This window comes from Dama dama, chromosome 18 (genome assembly GCF_033118175.1).
Source record: "Dama dama isolate Ldn47 chromosome 18, ASM3311817v1, whole genome shotgun sequence".
In the NCBI taxonomy this organism is placed as follows: Eukaryota; Metazoa; Chordata; class Mammalia; order Artiodactyla; family Cervidae; genus Dama; species Dama dama.
The window spans coordinates 26062682-26080703 of NC_083698.1; the positions used below are offsets into that span (position 1 = coordinate 26062682).

Here is an 18022-nt window from a genome sequence, read left to right on the forward strand (position 1 = left end):
GAAGGGTTTTTGAGAAATTTAAACCTGATGCTCTGCCTCTTCTGTTTAAAATGGCCCCTCATCACCCACAAGTTGAAGGCGAAGATCCCTGACATGTTCTTTGCGATTGTGTGTTTAATTAGCCCTTGCCTATGACAGCAGTCTCTCGCACTGTCTTCCATACTGCCCACATTACACTTGTGCCTGGCAGTGGACTTGTTACCCTGGTAAAAAACAGACACCTGGGTCTCTGCACATTTCTGTACACTATTTGCTCTTCTCGGAATACCTCACCACCGCCATCTTCCTCTGTTTGAGCTTAACTAACTTCTGATGGTCTTTCAAATACTTGGTCAAGTGTTGTTTTTTCTGGCAAGTTTTTGCTCATCTTCCTGGCCTCAAAAGTATACGTCTTTCTTATTACTGAGAGGAATCTCAGGATCACTCAGGCCTTTTCCACATAGAACTGTCATGATTCATTAACTCAAAGGGCTTACTCAACTAGACCATGAATTCCTTGCTGTTAGGGAAGCATCTTTGTGTCCTTCAACATCTGGTACAACCTTGGCTTTCAAAAAATGTTACTTCGTGAATGCATTCATTTAGAATTTCTATCATTTGGTCCAAATTAAAAACCTGGCTTCAGTCAGACTAGGTGATCCGAACAATAAAGTTGTAGTAGTAGATAACTGTCAGAAGGTTCTGTTGACATGAGGGGCAGATGGGGAGACTGGGTCTCCCCCACTCGCATGATATGACATCCACTCCTTTGTGAAGCAGTAAGATAAGGAAGGGCTTCCCTGGTGGCTCAGAGGTTAAAGCGTCTGCCTGCGATGTGGGAGACCTGGGTTCAATCCCTGGTTTGGGAAGATCCGCTGGAGAAGGAAATGGCAACCCACTCCAGTATTCTTGCCTGGAGAATCCCATGGACGGAGGAACCTGGTGGGCTACAGTCCACGGGGTCACAAAGAGTTGGACATGACTGAGCAACTTCACCTTCACTTTCAAGATAAGGAAAGGCCAACGATGAAAAGTTGGGTATAGCTGGTAAGAATCTGAGGTTATCCCACTGTTTTTGAGAAGCAGAAATGAAGTGCCAAAGGGCCCTGCCAGCATGATAGGATGGTTAGAGGCAGAATTGGGGCGAGAACCCAGTTATCTTACTCCCCAATCCAGTAGTCACCCACTTGTCTTTTCTACTCTAGCCTGACTTCTGTTTATTTAGTTTTTGGAAATAAGCTACTTACCATACCAACTTCTCACTTAATTGGTCAGGCTGTCGAGATTGTTCTTACCTGGGGAGGTTAGTCATGTCAGCACCTAGGGAGATTCTCCTGCTTTTTGGGGGGCCATGGAACACTTCACAAAGGAAAAAAAATGGCACAGGGACTGCAAAAAGGGTATTGACTCTATTCTTTCATATATATCCCACTGGCATGTTCTCATGAAATTGCTTCCTATTTTCCTCTCATTTTCCTTCCCCTGCCTTCCTTAAAAAAAGAAACATCGTATAACTTATGGAAGGGCGCCAACATCAGCCAATGCATATATTAAAGTTTTAAATCAGTTATTGTTCTAGTACACACCCTGGGGTTGAGAAAGAAAGAACATCCAGGACTAACAAACCTGATTGTTCTGGCAAAGCTGCCATTCAATTCCTGCTGGCATTTCGGGGCTTTTCTTTTCCTTTAATATTCCAGCCTCATTAAAAAAAAAAAAAGTTAATGGCTCAAGTAGCAGTTTTTCACATTACTACTTCATTCAGTTTCTCTGTAAGAGTTCTACCTCCTTGTCTGGTGAGGCTTACCCAGAGGGCACAGTCCCCAGAGTTTGCTTACTTAGATGCAGGGACAGCTGTCAGTCTGATGGTGAGTTCATTAGACCCTGGATTATTCCTCACTTTATTAATTTCTGAGCGAGGGAGAGACTCAGGCTTGGGAATATGAACCCTTCATAACTTGGCATTCTAGGCTGAGAAAAACACCTAATCATAAAGTTAAGAAATCAAATTACAACTGCGTATAACTGTGAATTTTTTTTTTTTTTATAACAGTCTGAATTTTAACTTAACTACTCTGAGTTGGACCTATACAAGTATTCTGATAAATACTGTTTTAACATTTGTTTTGTTTTCTTAGGCCAATACTGGAAGTCGCTAAGGATGGCGGCGATGCCAAGGGGCTGTGCCCTGGCTGGGGCTCAGCTGCAAGAGGAGACAGAGACTGTTTCTGCCCTGGCCTCCCTGACGGTGGATGTCGAACAGCCCTTTGCTCAAGAAGACAACAGGTACGAACACAACATGGGGAGGGGGTCACTACTTTCGGTTACATCCAGGCTCATTATTAGCGCTCGTGAGCCTCTCTCCAGGCGCTTCCTCACCTGACTCCTCCACTTTCACCACCTGTCTTCTCAGAAGCCATAGAGGCCACAGCGCATGCTGTCGGCTCTCAGGAATTGATGTTTCATTCTCCGCAAGAAGCAAAGAGCTGGAGCTTGTGGTTGCCGTTCACAGATATAGAGGGATGCGATAGATGGTGAGAAAAATCACTCCTTGGTGGATAATTTAGTGCAGATCATTATGGAAAAAGCTTCTTATGGACTTCTTTCCTTAGTTATCTCTGTTTTTCAAGATACTATTTTTCTTTTTCTCATATTTCTGAAACTACTAATATTAAGGCGAGCAGAAGCTGGAGGTATGGCTTGTCAGCTGGGTAACCTTCTATGACTGTCCATGACATACAACTGCTGGATGAAGAGAAAAGTTACCTCCCAAGGAGATAGGAATGTGTGTAAAGGAATGTGTGGACTTGGGTCTGATATTATTTTACTTTATGATAAGGAGTTGATTTTAGTAAGTCTTCATATGAATACCTTTCAGGGAAAAAAATGATGACCTAAGATTGCTTCTCCTTTTAAGAAATGTATGTACATTTTGGTGTTCAACAGACCAGGCTACATTCAGGATTTCTTTTACATGTACTAAGACCAAAACCCCCACAAATGTACGAAAAGTAACGCTGCTCTCTGTGGATGACTTGAGTCACATTTCTTCAGTTTAAAGATGACTAGGTGAGGCTTTACTAAAGCTCTGCCAGCTTGTACTTCTAAATTGCTTCTGAGAGTGAAATTGAACTCCCTCCGTCAATAACATCACCGTTAATTACACAGATCCTGCTACTAGTACATAGGTTGGCAGTTTTCCCAAGAATGCACAAATTCAAACAGTTTTAGCTTTCTTGCTTTTACTGGGTATTCAGAGTTTAATGTATTTAACATCTTGCTTTGTCCATAAAGAGCAGGAGATACATTGAATAATAGATTTCATTTTTGTGCAATTGTTTTTTCTTACTACAGCCACTTAAAAAGGCATCTTCATATGGGTATCTGGAGCATAAGGTAAAACTTATTTTACATCTGATAATATGAACTAACCCCCTGCTGTTCCCAGCTAAGAACCAAACCAAGTTCATAATTCAGAGGTGTTGTAGTTATTCCCAAGGCCAAATACAGTTAGTTGTCTGTCATTTGAGGGCTGTAAAACTAAGGAAACTAACATCTGTTAGTGTTGGATGTAAAAGGAGCATAGCTATTCTTTAGAATTCATTTCATACAGAGAAGCAAAGCTAAATTCTAGCCTGGGTGAAGTGAATTGAAAGTCATTTCTCCCGTTAAATTGCAGAGCTTAGAATAATTAAGAATAGTAAGTCCTGTTGTGAGCCCCATGTAATATAAAAATCTCGGGACTTTGGAGGAATTGCTCTGTAAGCATGCTTGTTTATCCTCAGGTACATAGCATGCTTTACTCCTGATAAACCACAGGGACTTGACCCTGACTTCAGTTCACAGTGATTTTTAAGCTTCATCTGATGGCAGAGAAAGAATGGGGGGGGGGAGATGTGAATGTTCTGATGTACAGGGGAGCGAAGTTGAAGTTTGTGGCTTGAATTCATGTTTCTTTATCAGTTTTAAACAGATTGTATCTATTTTGATTGATTTTTCTTGTGGGAAGGAAAATGGTTTTGCTTGAAATATTCTCTTTGGCTTTGAACTCACTTTTTCAGCAGTGAAAAAGAAAAATTCTTCTAGAACTGGCTTTTGCATTTCTGTTGAACCATGCATGAATTTCATCACAGAGAGTCAGACAGGGAAAACCCTTGAAAGCCACAGAGCGTTTATTCTTTTCACAGGAATGCTATCGGAATTGTCCTCCTACTTGATATAGGAAAAAATGGCTTTCACAATGAGGTAAAGAGGTAGAAATGTGCTTGGGCCTTTGTTATGAATGCAATGTTATAAGTACACAGGAAATTGAAAAATTAGAAAAATCAGAGCTAAATGGATGGAAAAGGGTGAAGGCAAGATTCTTTTTATAGGAAATTTCTTGCCAGTTATTTTGGAGAATATATTGGTGTTTGGAGTGAGATGACTCATTTTGCACTAAGATTTTGGGTAAAGCAGCTCTTTTCCTGGCCAACTCATATCTGACTCATTTACCACTAGTGAATAAAGGATAAAATGCTCCTGGCTAGGAACCATTGTAAGTATTTTTTGTTCATTTTTTTGGGGGGGAGGGCAGGGGATGTCGGGAGATGACAACACAGTACAAAGTCATTTCATTTTTATAACTCATTGATGGATCATGAATAATAAATTATTAGAAAAAGGCTGGGGATTCATTTTGGGGATGGTTAACTGAAGTATAGTTTTCAAAACATAACTTTCAGGTGGCAAAGGACTTGAGCAGGAAGGAAATGACTGGTGGTGGGTCAGCAAAAAACAACAGGACAAAAGTAACCTAAGTGGGACTAACATATATGTTCAAAGAATGTGAAATAGGACTGGTCACATAGAACATGTCGTTTGGAAGAGAAGACTGTGAGCTTAGCTTTTTTCATGTTTGTCAGGAGATTGCACCTTTAAAAGATGATGGTTTGCATTGGTCAGGTATGTCTCAAATGCTTCTACTTTGAAAAGACCAGTGCAGTACTGAGGTTTATTCTTGGATACCAGTTCAGGCCCTGTTGAAAATCAAGAAAAAGCTCTCTCTGGCAACCAAGACTTCAGAATGATCAACCCCTAAGTTACTGGGAGCATATTTACACTCTGGGTTTTCTGACTGTTTTTTAATCAAAACAAAGTTAGGTTTGCAAATGTCAGTTTATTGATTATAGTGTCAGTCACACAGCTGAGCTACCAGGGAAGCCCATTCAGTCCACTGGAACTTCATCATTTCATCTTCAACTTCTGTCAATTTTTCTCATGAAAGAGATGATCTCAAGTCATTATATTATACATAATAAGCATGGGAAAATGTGTCATTTTGAATCTTGTCATTCTGTTTTTTGAGCAACTATCTCATTTATGGATATTTTTTAGAAGTATAATAAGTTGGAAACTTCTAAGTATCATCTGCTTTGGCTTTCAGTAGCTTATCAGTAGTGGCAAGGACTTGATAACCCCATTTTCCTGTATCTTGAGATTTATATAGAAATAGAGACCTATTAAATACACATTTATGTCTAATAGAAATACGACTTTGTTTTCCATGTTTTGGGATTGTCTCTTCAGGGTTTCTGGAAGCTAGATGTTGCACCAGTTATTCAGGTTTCTGATTTTCCTCTATGATACCATTATTTTGAGCACTTGATTTATCTAGCCAGGCAAACATTCCAGTGTTAATTTTATTCTTAATTTTCATCCAGTGTCAACAATTCGTTAGTTGAAAAGTGTGCTGAGATTAGGAAGCTCCTGGTAAAAGAAAGGACAATATATCCCTTCTTACCTTCCTGTCCTCCTCCTGGGACCATCATTTTTCTCTGTGTTCAGTGCCTAAAAAGTGTGTTCTTGGGACATGTGTGAACTCTTAGGGAATAAATCCAGTGTGTTTGAGTTTCTTTACGAATAAGTGTTTAATTTGAAAAAAAGAAACAATATGCTTCTTCACTGTTATCTGCTTGCCACTACAGAGGAAGAGCAGAGTGTGACTCTGGAATCAGCTTTGTGTGTGCTCAGTGACTTTAGCTGTGTTTGACTTTGCAACCCCATGGACTCTAGCTTGCCAGGCTCCTCTGTCCATGGGGTTCTTGAGGCAAGAATACTGGAGTGGGTCACCATACCCTCCTCCAGGGGATCTTCCCTAGGTTCAAATCCCATCTCCAAATTAAGCAGCATGTGCCTGATCAACAGTTATTATCTCTCTGGGCTTTACTTTCCTTGTTTTTAAAATGAAGGGAAAATTTCATAGGGTTTTGAGGATGAAATGAGATAATTCATCTTAAGAACTTAACACCTGACACATGGTAAGTACTCAATATTAAGGTTGACTTTTATTATTTTTCTATCATTTTCCTGCTGCTTCAGTTTGCTTTATTTTTTCCCTCCCTTAATATATTGTTCATCATCTAGTGACCTACAATATTAGAATGTACCTGGGTATCTGTATGTTTAACATTTAATATGTTCATAGGTTAAATCAGTAGTGTAGTCATTAAAAATAAGAGATTGATAATCACTAAGCAATAAATTGATTCAATTAACTAATCTTGTGATTAGCTGGCTTGAGAACTGTTACAATGCCCAATATATTGTAGGTAATAAATACGTAATGAATGAGTTCAAGACAGATGACAAAACATTGTTAAAATGGTAATGACAATTCGTAGTGATATGTGAGCTTTCTTTGTTTTATTGTCTCTATTTACTATTTTCTGAGGGAATCAATGTTTTTATCTTTCTATTAGTTTTCAAAATGTGTGTTTTGTGTGTTTTACGTTTTTCTTCCATAGTACCATTGACAGTATCCATTTTTCAGATATGCTGGCTAACCAGAATCCATAGTACTCACACCACAGAGATGGATTACCTGAGGAAACATGATAGAGACAGGAAAGGGAAAGCAAAGTGTCTGAATGGAGAAAGGGATTGTCTTGGGTGAGGTGAAGGGGATATGAGAATGATGCTGACAAATGACAGGATTATTCTGTGACCTGCAGTAGGAGGAGGGAGAACATCTGGTTCATTTAAACATTTTCTGATTATTTTCTACATGCCAGACAGAGTTTTGGGAGTGAGGGTCATAGAGTTTCCATGGAGTCTTCAAAATTTTCACATATTTGGAGATTGTATTAATTTTCTCTATCTTATAGAAAATATTACTACAGACCTAGTGGCTCAAAATGACAAAAAGGTCAGAAGAGTGACAAAGTTTCCGGGTTAAAGTATAGAGGCTGGCCAAGTGTTGTTCCATGTTAGAGGCTCTAAGGGAAGAGACTGTTTCCTTGCCTTTCCCAGTTTCTAGAGGCTCCTGCATTCCTTGGCTCATGACCCCCTCTTCCTCTGTCTTCAAAGGCAGCAACTTCACATCTCTCTGACCCTTCTGCAGTCATCATCATCATCTTTCTCTACTGAAGGAGGAAAAAAGCTGGCTCAAAAGCAGGAAAGTCTCTCTGCTTATAAGATCCTAGAGTGGATCCACCCAGATCATCTCTCTGTCTCAAGGTCCTTAATCTCACCATATTTACTAAAGTCAGTGTTGCTATGCAAGGAAACATATCCACAGTTTCCAGAGACTAGGACATCTTGGTGGGGGCTATCATTGTTTCTACCACAGGATCAAACATAAACAACCAGCTACAGTAAATGATAAGTCATTTGATAGACTGAGCTACAGGATAAAAGAAGACTTAACATAGGCCAAGAACTGCGGAACAAACCACAGAGGCAGGACAACTGAGCTAGGGTAGAAAAATGGAGGCTTTCATCTAGTAAATAAGAACAGAGGCATCAAGATAGAAACAATACCTTGAGCAAGCCACCTAGTTCTTTAAAGTTTTATTTTACACTGGGCTATGGTTGATTCACGATGTTGTGTTAATTTCAGGCGCACAGCAGAGTATATACATGTATCTATTCTTTCTCAAGTTCTTTTCTCACTTAGGTTATTACGGACTCCTGAGCAGAGTTCCCTATGCTGTACATAGGTTCTTGTTGGTTATCTATTTTAAATATAGCTGTTTACATGTTGATCCCAAAGAGTTTTACAGTACTTGGTCCTACATTCAGGTCTTTAATCCATTTTGTGTTTATTTTGTACATGGTGTTATAGAGTACTTTAATTTCATTCTTTTACATGTACCTGTCTAGTTTTCCCAGCACCACTTATTGAAAAGACTGTCTTTCCTCCATTGTATGGTCTTGCCACCTTTGAAATAGATTAAATACCTGGTTTTGATTTGCATCTCCCTGATGATTAGTGATGTTGAACATCTTTTCATGTACCTGTTGGTCATCTATTAAATATATATCTTCTTTGGAAAAATATCTCTTCAGATATTCTGCCAGTTAGGGACTGTTGTGAATAAAGCTGCTGTGAACTTGTTTTGTTAATATGGAAAAAACACATTTACTATTTGAACCATTTTAAGTATACAGTACAGTAGTATTAACTGTTATGCCCATTGTTGTGTAACATATCTCTAGAACCTTTTTATCTTGCACAACTAAAACTCTATACCTATTAAACAACTTTTCTTTTCCCCTTGGCCTAGCTCGTGGTAACCACCACTCTAAGAATTTGACTATTTTAGATATATCATATATGTGAATCATGCAGTATTTGCCTTTTTGTGACTGGCTTGCTTTACTTAGCATAAAGTTGTCAAGGTTTATTATCCCTGTTGTAGCATATGACAAACTTTCTACCTTTTTTTATGGCTGAGTAATAACTCATTGTAGGTACATACCACATTTCCTTTATCTATTCATCTGACAATGTTGCTTCCACCTCTGGCCATTGTGAATAATTCGTCAATGAATATAAGTATGTAGTCTTATCTCTTCAAGATCTGATTTTGAATTATTTTGATTATATTCTCAGAAGTGGAATTCCTGGATCATATGGTAATTTTTTTTAACTTTTTGAGAAACCTAAGTCTTTATGAAACTTTTGTATAGGTTTTTACTTAGTGCCGTTTTCCTCTCCCACCAGCAATGAGAGACGGTTACATCTGTCTTATACCCTCACCTGCACATGTATAACGGGTCCTTATTATTTTAGCCTTTCTGGTGGGTGTGTAGTGATAGTACCTAGTGCTTTCAAATTTTCTCACAAAAGCTATATTCATGTCCATATCAGGCCTTCTTGGCACACACCCTCCCTTCTGATTGGAGTACTTAGCTTGCCTTATTTCTCTTCTCACTGACCCTTCACTGGCCTTTACATTGTCTTCAAAGTTCAGATCAAATATCACTTCCTCTTCTTGGAGAATTTTCACTATCAATATCAAAATTAGATCAGGTCCTTCTGTTCTATCAGTACTATGTCTCCCCTGTACCTCTCGTACATAGAACAGAGCCAGGGGTGTATCATAGATCCTCAATATAATTATTTCTTTAATCACTGAAAGTTTCAGTACTCTGAGGAGTGTGCCAGCATTGGTGGAGATTTGAGATTTTGGACCTCTCACAGTTAACTATGGCAGTATTCTGGAAAGCAGTTTACTACCATTTTTAGTCAACACAAAGCAAATAACCTGGTAATCTTGCTCCTAGAAATGTATATTGAAAACATTCTCATCCAGGGTAATTACAGTACATGTACTAAGAAGTTCACTACAGCTTCTTCATGAAAGGCAGAAGGGAACCATCAAACCCAGTGTCCATTATTGGGAGAGCAAAGGTCAAAATGTGAAGGTTACACATCAAGGAGATGCCATGTATCACTTGGCTGCTACAGGCTAGATAACCATAACTGCATACAGCGATGTTTATATAATAAATGTACTCAGAAGATTACACAACAGAAATGATTAAATTTACATAAAATGAAAATGTGTGTCCATAAAACAATAATATATAACTTTAAGGAATCCTATGAACAGAACAATGTACATAACAAGAATTAGATTGCTTACCTTGGAGGAGGAACAGGAAAGTACAGGGATTAAATTAAATCAGTAAACCAAGAGGAAATGTGTCTTAAAAATAACATTAATATAAATTAACAAATGCTGCTTTAAAAATCATAGGAAACTAAATACCCCTTTAAGGAAAAATACAAGAATTTAATTTTATGCTATATCTTGTCTCAAATTCTTTCTGCTTTTTATTTTTGTAAATTAACTATTATGCTTGCTGGACTAAACTAATCCTTCACATAATGTATGAAATCTCTGGCCTTCATCAATAGAGGACTGTCTGTGTTCACTTCTACTTACTGTTGTAGAAGTTTATGTCTTTCAGCCAGCTGAACTATTATACAAAAATTTATCTTTGAAGGTTATATTTTAGTTATTTGTGACTTTCCTGTATCTCCACCTCACCTAATTGCAAATGGAATTAAATCCCCATACTGAAGATTCATCTCTCCCTTTCACCCATCTCTTACACCACAACTGTGTTTCTGTTAATCAAGGTAAACTTGGTATCTTTCCATAGAAGATTAAAGTGGAGAGCCCCCACATTTCCAGAGTAGCAAAAACAGACATTTAAGGGTCATCTCTAACCAGTTTACTTTCTAAGTGTTTAAAGATGATGATTTCTTAAAAGAATATGCAGACATGTAACAGGGATTAAGTAACGATAATACTGTGTCCATTGAGAGCTATGGAGATGAGAACACCCAGAGAACAGATCAGAGATTATTATTTCAGTTTTAAAGAGACCATGACTTACAGGTAAATTTTAGAAAATGGCAGAGCTGGGACCCTCAACACATGGCATCTGCCTTGAAATCCAGGAGATTTTACAACTTGCTATGCTACTGATACTACTTCTGTGTTTCAAGACACAGAGATTTGGCTGGTTGTGTGTATTCATTTCATTAGAATGTAAATTAGCTATTTTCCCAAAAGTGGTTAATATAAAATGATTTTGAAGAGAGGATAATGAAGAGAAGTATCTTGATGGCAAGCTTTTTATATTGTACCTCAAAGTCTTCATGCAGAAGCAGCTTCATTCTGCAGTGAATGGTTTGTGCTGAAGACACGTTGCTTACCTCCTCAGAGTCTAGGCTGAATGCCTGGAGAAGGCACAGATCTTCCACCCAAGGCAGATATGTTTTCTTTACTTTGACCCCTGAGATATTATCTACTCACCACAGTCTCTGAAATTCCTGCTATAATTAAGTGCTAGATGTGGGGGAAAGATCATGTTGGTGTGGCTTTGGGTTAGAAGTAGGAAAATTCAGATGGAGGGAGTATTGTCACTAAGACGACAGAAGAACTGAGCCTCTGTCCCCACCCCACCCCCACAGAGATCAATAATTAGACTGCTCTCCATGAACAGAAACAGCCCTGGGAGGGCGTAGGTGTCCACCTTGGAAACATCCGCAACAGAGTAGAACAAAAAACCTGAGAATAACTGGACAAAAGAGCTTCATTTTGTCTGTGTCATCCCGTCCTCCAGGCTGGCATTGCTCAGCGCTGGGAAGGAGAAGTTTCCCTCACCAACAAAGGGAGAGTAGGCTGACTGGCTTCCCTAGCTTTCTGGGACACTGCAGGAAAGACCCAGTGCAGTTTCACTTCGCCCAGAGATGAGCAAAGCTAAGATGTATGGAGATGACTAGGAACCGAGAAGGAGGGTGGGGGGACTACCAGGTCCAGTCCTGCAGTGGGGCAACCACAGCTCCAAGGAGCCCTGCTGCTTCCACCACGGAAAAAACCAGTGCCCAGTACAGTCTCTTTCAACTCCCTGCAGATTTCTCCACTGAGGTTTGCCCCTCACGGGTTTTCACCTCCATGGTCATCAATTGCCTGAGTTTCTCCTTGCTCCCTCCCCACCACACACACAGCCCGGGACCCTTCGCAGTGGCCAGCCCCAGCCTCTGTGGCTTCACAAGGGCAGGGTGCCAACCTGTGCACGTCCACGCTCTCAGCCTGCCCCCCGTCACCAGCCTTCACGGCTGCGTGTGCAGCTGGCAAGACCTGCAGTCAAGGATGCCCATGCTGACAGTCAAGGCCCCCACAGGTGCCTCTGGGCTTTCAGCATGCAGCCCTGTCTCTCATTACTGGCCTGAATCTCAACTCCTGCTCGCTCCTCCAGTTGTGTACCTGCACACCCCTAGCCCGGCTCGCATCACAAACCTCCACTGCATGCTCACCCCTGTGGTGAGACCCTTCATCCATGGGAGTGAGTGGGATGATGTATTCAAAGTGCTGAACGAAAGAAAAAAAGAAAAAACTGCCAACCAGAAGACTTTACCTGCCAAAGTTGTCCATAGAAATTAAGGGGAGATAGACTTTCCCGAACAAAAAGAAGAAAGTTGAGCTAGTTCATCACCACAAGACTTTTCTTTCAAGAAGTGCTGAAAAAGAGTTCTTCACACTGAAAAGACAGTACAATAATTACTAAAATGAAAACACTAAAATATACAACACACTGGTTAAGCTAAGTATATAGTCAGATTCAGAATACTCTAATATGGTGATGTGTTAAAGACAACTCTATTTAAAGGCTAAAGTACAAAAATATTTTAAATAGCCATAGTAATTTATTAATGGATACACAGTATCAAAAAAAGTATAAATCATGACATCAAAAACAAACTAGAGAGAGGAGGAGTGAAAGTATATGTTTTATATGCAATCAAAGTTATTAACAGGTTAAAATTAGACTGTTATATCTATAAAATGTTTCAAGTAAGCTTCAGGTTAACTGCAAAGCAAGAACCTATACTAGATAAAGAGAAAGGAATTAAAGCATACCACTATGGAAAAATCATCAATTTTAAAGGAAGGCATCAAGAGATGAAAAAAATAAAGTACAAAACAGCAAGAAAACTATATAGTGGTACTAGGTTATTAACTATGAATAATTATTTTAAATGTAATTGGCTCAAAGTGAAAGGAACTCTGTATTCTAATGTTCATTGCAGGGTTATTTAAAATAGCCAAGATAAGGAAATGTGGTGTATACATAAAATAGAATATTATTCAGCCATAAAAAATGGTTCAACATGGGTGAAACTTGAGAGCATTATGCTGAGTAATATAAGACAGAGAAAGATAAATGCTGTATGATCTCACTTATATATGAAATCAAAACAACAATGAACTCTGTATGAGGTGATGGATATTACCTTAACCACTGTGGTAATGATTTCACTATATGTGTCAATCACACTATCGTGCTGTACACCTTAAACTTACACAGTGAGGTATGCCAGTTACTTTTCAATAAAACTGAAGAAAATATTAAACTCATAGTAGGCTGAAAGTTACCAAGGGCTGGGAGGTAAGGGAAATGGGACAATGCTGGTCAGAATGTGGAAGCTTCCAGTTATAAGATGTCTGACTGCTGGCGATCTGATATACAGCATGATGACTTATAGCTAACAATGCTATATTGTACACTCACAATTTGCTATTAGAGTATTCTTAAATGTTCTCACCATAGCAACAAAAATGGTAATTATAGGAGGTGAAGGCTGTATTATTATGGTAAACATTTCATAATATGTATATGTGTATCAAATCATCACATTGCCTTAAATTTGTAATCATCAAATTGTGTATCTCAATAAAGCTTGGAAATAACATAAAAGTTCAGTCTCTATTGGAATATCTGATTTGAGGATTATATACCTATATAATCCATGTATTCTCAAATGTAAATATGTTCACATGTTTATGAATAAATTAGCTTACTTACTTGTTTTCCTTAATTTAAAAATTTTCTTCTGGGAATGCTGCTAATTTTACTTTGGAAAGATTTTACTAAAGGATGACTTATGACTCATTTAAAAACTCTTTACATTACTCTAAACACTTTCTCACAACCTCCTTATCCAATACACTCTTGGACAGGCTATAACTTCTCTAAGAATTTTTCTAAGTATTCCACATAGACTCATTTGGATATCCTTTTTAAATAATAATGAATACCTAACATTTCTCATTCTTTTGTGGATGCATTAAAATCTTTTACTGTTCCATGAATAAAATCTGTCAATGTTTTAAATTTATTTTAAAAATGCTAAATTAAAATGGATAAAATCTTTCAATGTTTTAAATTTATTTTAAAAATGCTAAATTAAAATGGCAGCTACTTTATTGATACATATAGAAATCTTTTTTCTTTATATGTATAAAACAACACATCTATATTGTTCATTTGCCTTCATTAACAAACATTCTAATATGAAAGTAATGCATTACAGAATATTGGCAATTAGATACACAGTATGCAAAAGAAAATTAAAACCATCTACCTGTTATTCCACCACCGAGAGAGAACTGCCATCCAATTATTGTGCTTCCTTATGGTAGCATAGGCATAACTCTGTACCATTCAACACTATTTTATGCTTATGTTAGATGATGAAGAGACAAATCCAAAGTATTAAGTAACCACTGTCTCATAGTGTATATTGTTTAGAAGTCAATTTTACGTCATTTTTTAACCTTCACTAATTCTGTAAGGAACATCTTTTTTTCTCAGGGTTTTAAACATGAAACCACAGCCCCACAGAAGTGCAGTTACAACATGAGCAGTTGTACTGTTAGCAGACTGCAGTGTTCAGACTCATACTCCGTTCTCCTGACATCTCAGGCCCCAACATTCTTCCCCCAGCAGCCCAGCTCCCTCATGTATTTGGATTCCGGCTACAGTTTGTCCTTTTGACTAAATTAAAAATCATTCTAAAAGTTTGCCTTGAAACACCCTCAGAGTGTTAGTAAATTAAGGCTAAATCTCAAGTATAAATTTTCAAGCAATTAGTTTTGGTTTTGCCAGAGCAGAACACCCCACAGATGATGCCGAATAAAAACTATTTACACACTATGATAGTGCATTTCTTGTAAAAACGTTGGGTCTGTAGCAGTGATTTGCTAATCAAATTCAGAATTTGATTTGAAATGCCTCCGGCAGGCAGCCAATCCAGTTATGAAAGAACAGAAGCAAAAACCAGAACCCTGGTGAGTCTCCCCCAGAAGCTAGCTAGGTCCTTTGCTCTCGTTAGCAAACTGGTTCCATAGGAAATCACTGCAATTGCTCCTAAAATAAAATGTCGTTAATTTTTTCAATAAATTATTGGACTGTACGAGACACAAAACATGTACATTTTGGAATCTAGAGTTATAAAATATTCTGACATGTTTTAATATAAACAGGAACATTTCCAATGATTGCTTGGATCGAAAATGTTTTTCCACTTGACATTTGTTTATACTTCCTAGGAAAGAAACTCTATTTATGGATAACTGAATAACACAAATAAACATCAGAGAGAGCTGAAAAATCAGCTTTGATTATGCATGAAAATCTACAATGTCATTGTGTACTCTATGCTGTGTTCTGATTGCCTGTTTATTTTTACAGAACTGCTGGTGAGCCTATGGAAGAGGAGCCAGCCTTGTGAAGGGCCAAGTCCTCCCAGCCCCCACCCCGATATTTCCTGTGTGTGACATCATTGTGTATCCCCCCACCACCCCAGCACCTTCAGACATGTCTTGTCTGCTGCCTGGGTGGCACAGATTCGATGGAACATAAACACTGGGCACAGAATTCTGAACAGCAGCTTCACTTGTTCTTTGGATGGACTTGAAAGGGCATTAAGGATTCCTTAAAAGTAACCGCTGTGATTCTAAAGTTACAGTAAACCACGGCTGGAAGAAACTGCTTCCAGCATGCTTTTAATATGCTGGGCAACCCACTCCCAGGCCCAGAGCATGAACCAGAAACATGCAACACAGCATTAGATACTGTTAATTACAGATGCTATGACAGCCAGTGAAATTTTGGGCAAAACCTGAGAAATACTCATTCCTGACATTCTGATCAGTTTTTTATTGGGTAATTTTTTGTCAGACAGTCTTAAATTGTTTACAGGATTTGCTTTCAGCTATGAACGGATAGCAATTCCCGACAGATCACGCGGCTTGTTTTGTTTTGTTCTGTTTGTTTTTGGCCTTTGTTTTAACACATGATTCAACTCTTGCTAGTAGGAGTCCAACATGGAGGAACTGAGATGAGGCTTTTTTCAGGGGAATAAAACACGCAGTATCTCAAAGTCCAGTGGCAAAAGAACGTCACACACTGTATGTACTTTTTTGAGAAGTCATGCTGCTTCCCTAACATCCCTTTCTGAGTTCCGGCACAAGAACTCTGCAGTTCGTTTGGGACGATGGCTCCGTCCCGCCCACCCCCTTCCCCACCCCACTCTACGTCCCGGGCTCTGAGGACAGTAGCTCTGAGCTTATGTTCCACGGAGTATTTTCACTGTCTGAAAAGTGTGTGTCTTTTCAGAGGCCATCTTAATTTGTTCCAAATCTATCAAGAACTTCTCTTACTTTTATTTTAGTCTTCCATCACTTCCTTTCTTCTTGCCTTTCATCCTTCCTTCCTATAAAAAAAAAAAAAAAAGCTGAGGATTACCCACAATCTCCCCAATTACTCAGGAGCTTTGTGAACTTAGTTTATTTTTTTTTTACTTCCCAGGTTAACACAGTTGCTTAGTCTGATGTATTCTTTTAGCTGTAAAACGATTGAGGGTAAATATGGTTTAAGCAATGTTACTGTTTTCCAGACCTTTGAAACGTGTTAATGAAGGCATTGCCTATCTGAAGTCACCTAGAATTGAGTTAGCCTTTAAGTTGTGCCTTCATGTGAAAAACACACAATATAAACTGAACCTTTACACATGCTGCCTTAGTGTCAGAGGCGAAGAATAAAGGACATTTATTTCTGAGATTAAAAGCGACTTGTTAAATATAAGTAGGTTATCCCCCTACCTCCCCTTATTCTATTTCAATGTATAACTCAAACACCTAAAGACATTGATGTAGAATACCTCACAGTATTTAATATCTGATGATGCTTTCAAAAGAGTTGATGTTTCTTTTTATATATTTTCCTAACTCAAAGGATATATTAAAGCCATAAGTGAAGATTGTCATGCTTTTATTCAAAAATCTGAAAGAAACCTTAATTAAAACAAGGTTTTAGGGAAGGCCATGATATGAAAGATATGGAACAATATGGTTTTAGTTAAAGAGGACTCCAACCTGTAAATCAAAGATGAAAGATTTCACTCAAGTAGAATTATATAACTCCCTTTTGTTATACAGTCAGACCATATTTTTCATGCATTTGGTTTTCTTAGGATTACCATTTTAATTTTAAAGACTTTTATTACATATACAAAAATGGCTCGATACTTGGTTTAACATCTTAGAAATTTGAGACACTCTTTGAAATAGGAAATCTGAAATGGAATGTAACTCAGTATTAGTTAAAAATTACTTTCATTGCATAAGGGTAAGGTCAATCCAGATTCACAATAGTAATGAATTTTTTTTCATGATATTTTTAGAGAAATTCATGCCAATCATATTTGCTAGCTCTTGCTATTTTTGCTATAATTGCTTGAGGAGATTTACTTAAAGAAACCAAAGGTTTAAAAAAAAAAAACACATTCCTCCTCCCTTTAAAAAGGAAAGCTATATCATATTGTAATTGGAAACATAATTGTGACTTTTTAAAATCAACTTTGTAATTACAAATCTCTATTATTCCTCTCAGTCCTGCCAGATATTTTTTTTAGACTCTGAATAAGAAAATGAAATGCTATAATGCAAATATACGAATTTACTGAAGTTTCCTACAATAATTTTACCTTAAACATTATGCACAGTCTGATAAAGCCAAATCACTAGCACATCACCATGGTTTTTAAGATTTAAAACCTTAAACATTAATGAGTTAATCATACATCCTTCCATGTGATATAGTACCCAGTTGGTTGCAGTTAGAGTCTTTAGGATACACAGAGAGGCAGATAAACCATGGAGAGGATTAATCACAGCTGAATGTAGTTGAAAGAACCAAATGCCAGTGCTTTTTGATTGTACCATTCCAAGACGGTGTGTAGCCCTCAGGAACAGAATGGAGGCTTTTGGAGAATATGAGTACTTCTTTTGAAACAGAACAGCATTTTTTAAAACAGGTAGTTTCACTTGGTATAGTTTTCTTCACTTATACATTTCATTTTTATTGCTCACAAGAATTCCCAGTAAGAGGCTGTTAGAAAAACTCTTCTGTAAGCATT

At 38.0% G+C, this 18022-nt stretch overlaps 1 protein-coding gene across 1 annotated transcript in view; it reads left to right on the forward strand.

Moving 5' to 3' along the window:
- Positions 1–16671, forward strand: part of HDAC9 (histone deacetylase 9) — an 896685-nt gene extending 880014 nt beyond the window's left edge. Inside the window, exons 25-26 of the mRNA XM_061165031.1 lie at positions 2118–2265; positions 15295–16671. Coding sequence (XP_061021014.1) covers positions 2118–2265; positions 15295–15334 — 188 coding nt within the window. The 3' untranslated portion in view covers positions 15335–16671. The remainder of the gene's footprint in view (positions 1–2117; positions 2266–15294) is intronic.
- Positions 16672–18022: the final 1351 nt, after the last annotated feature.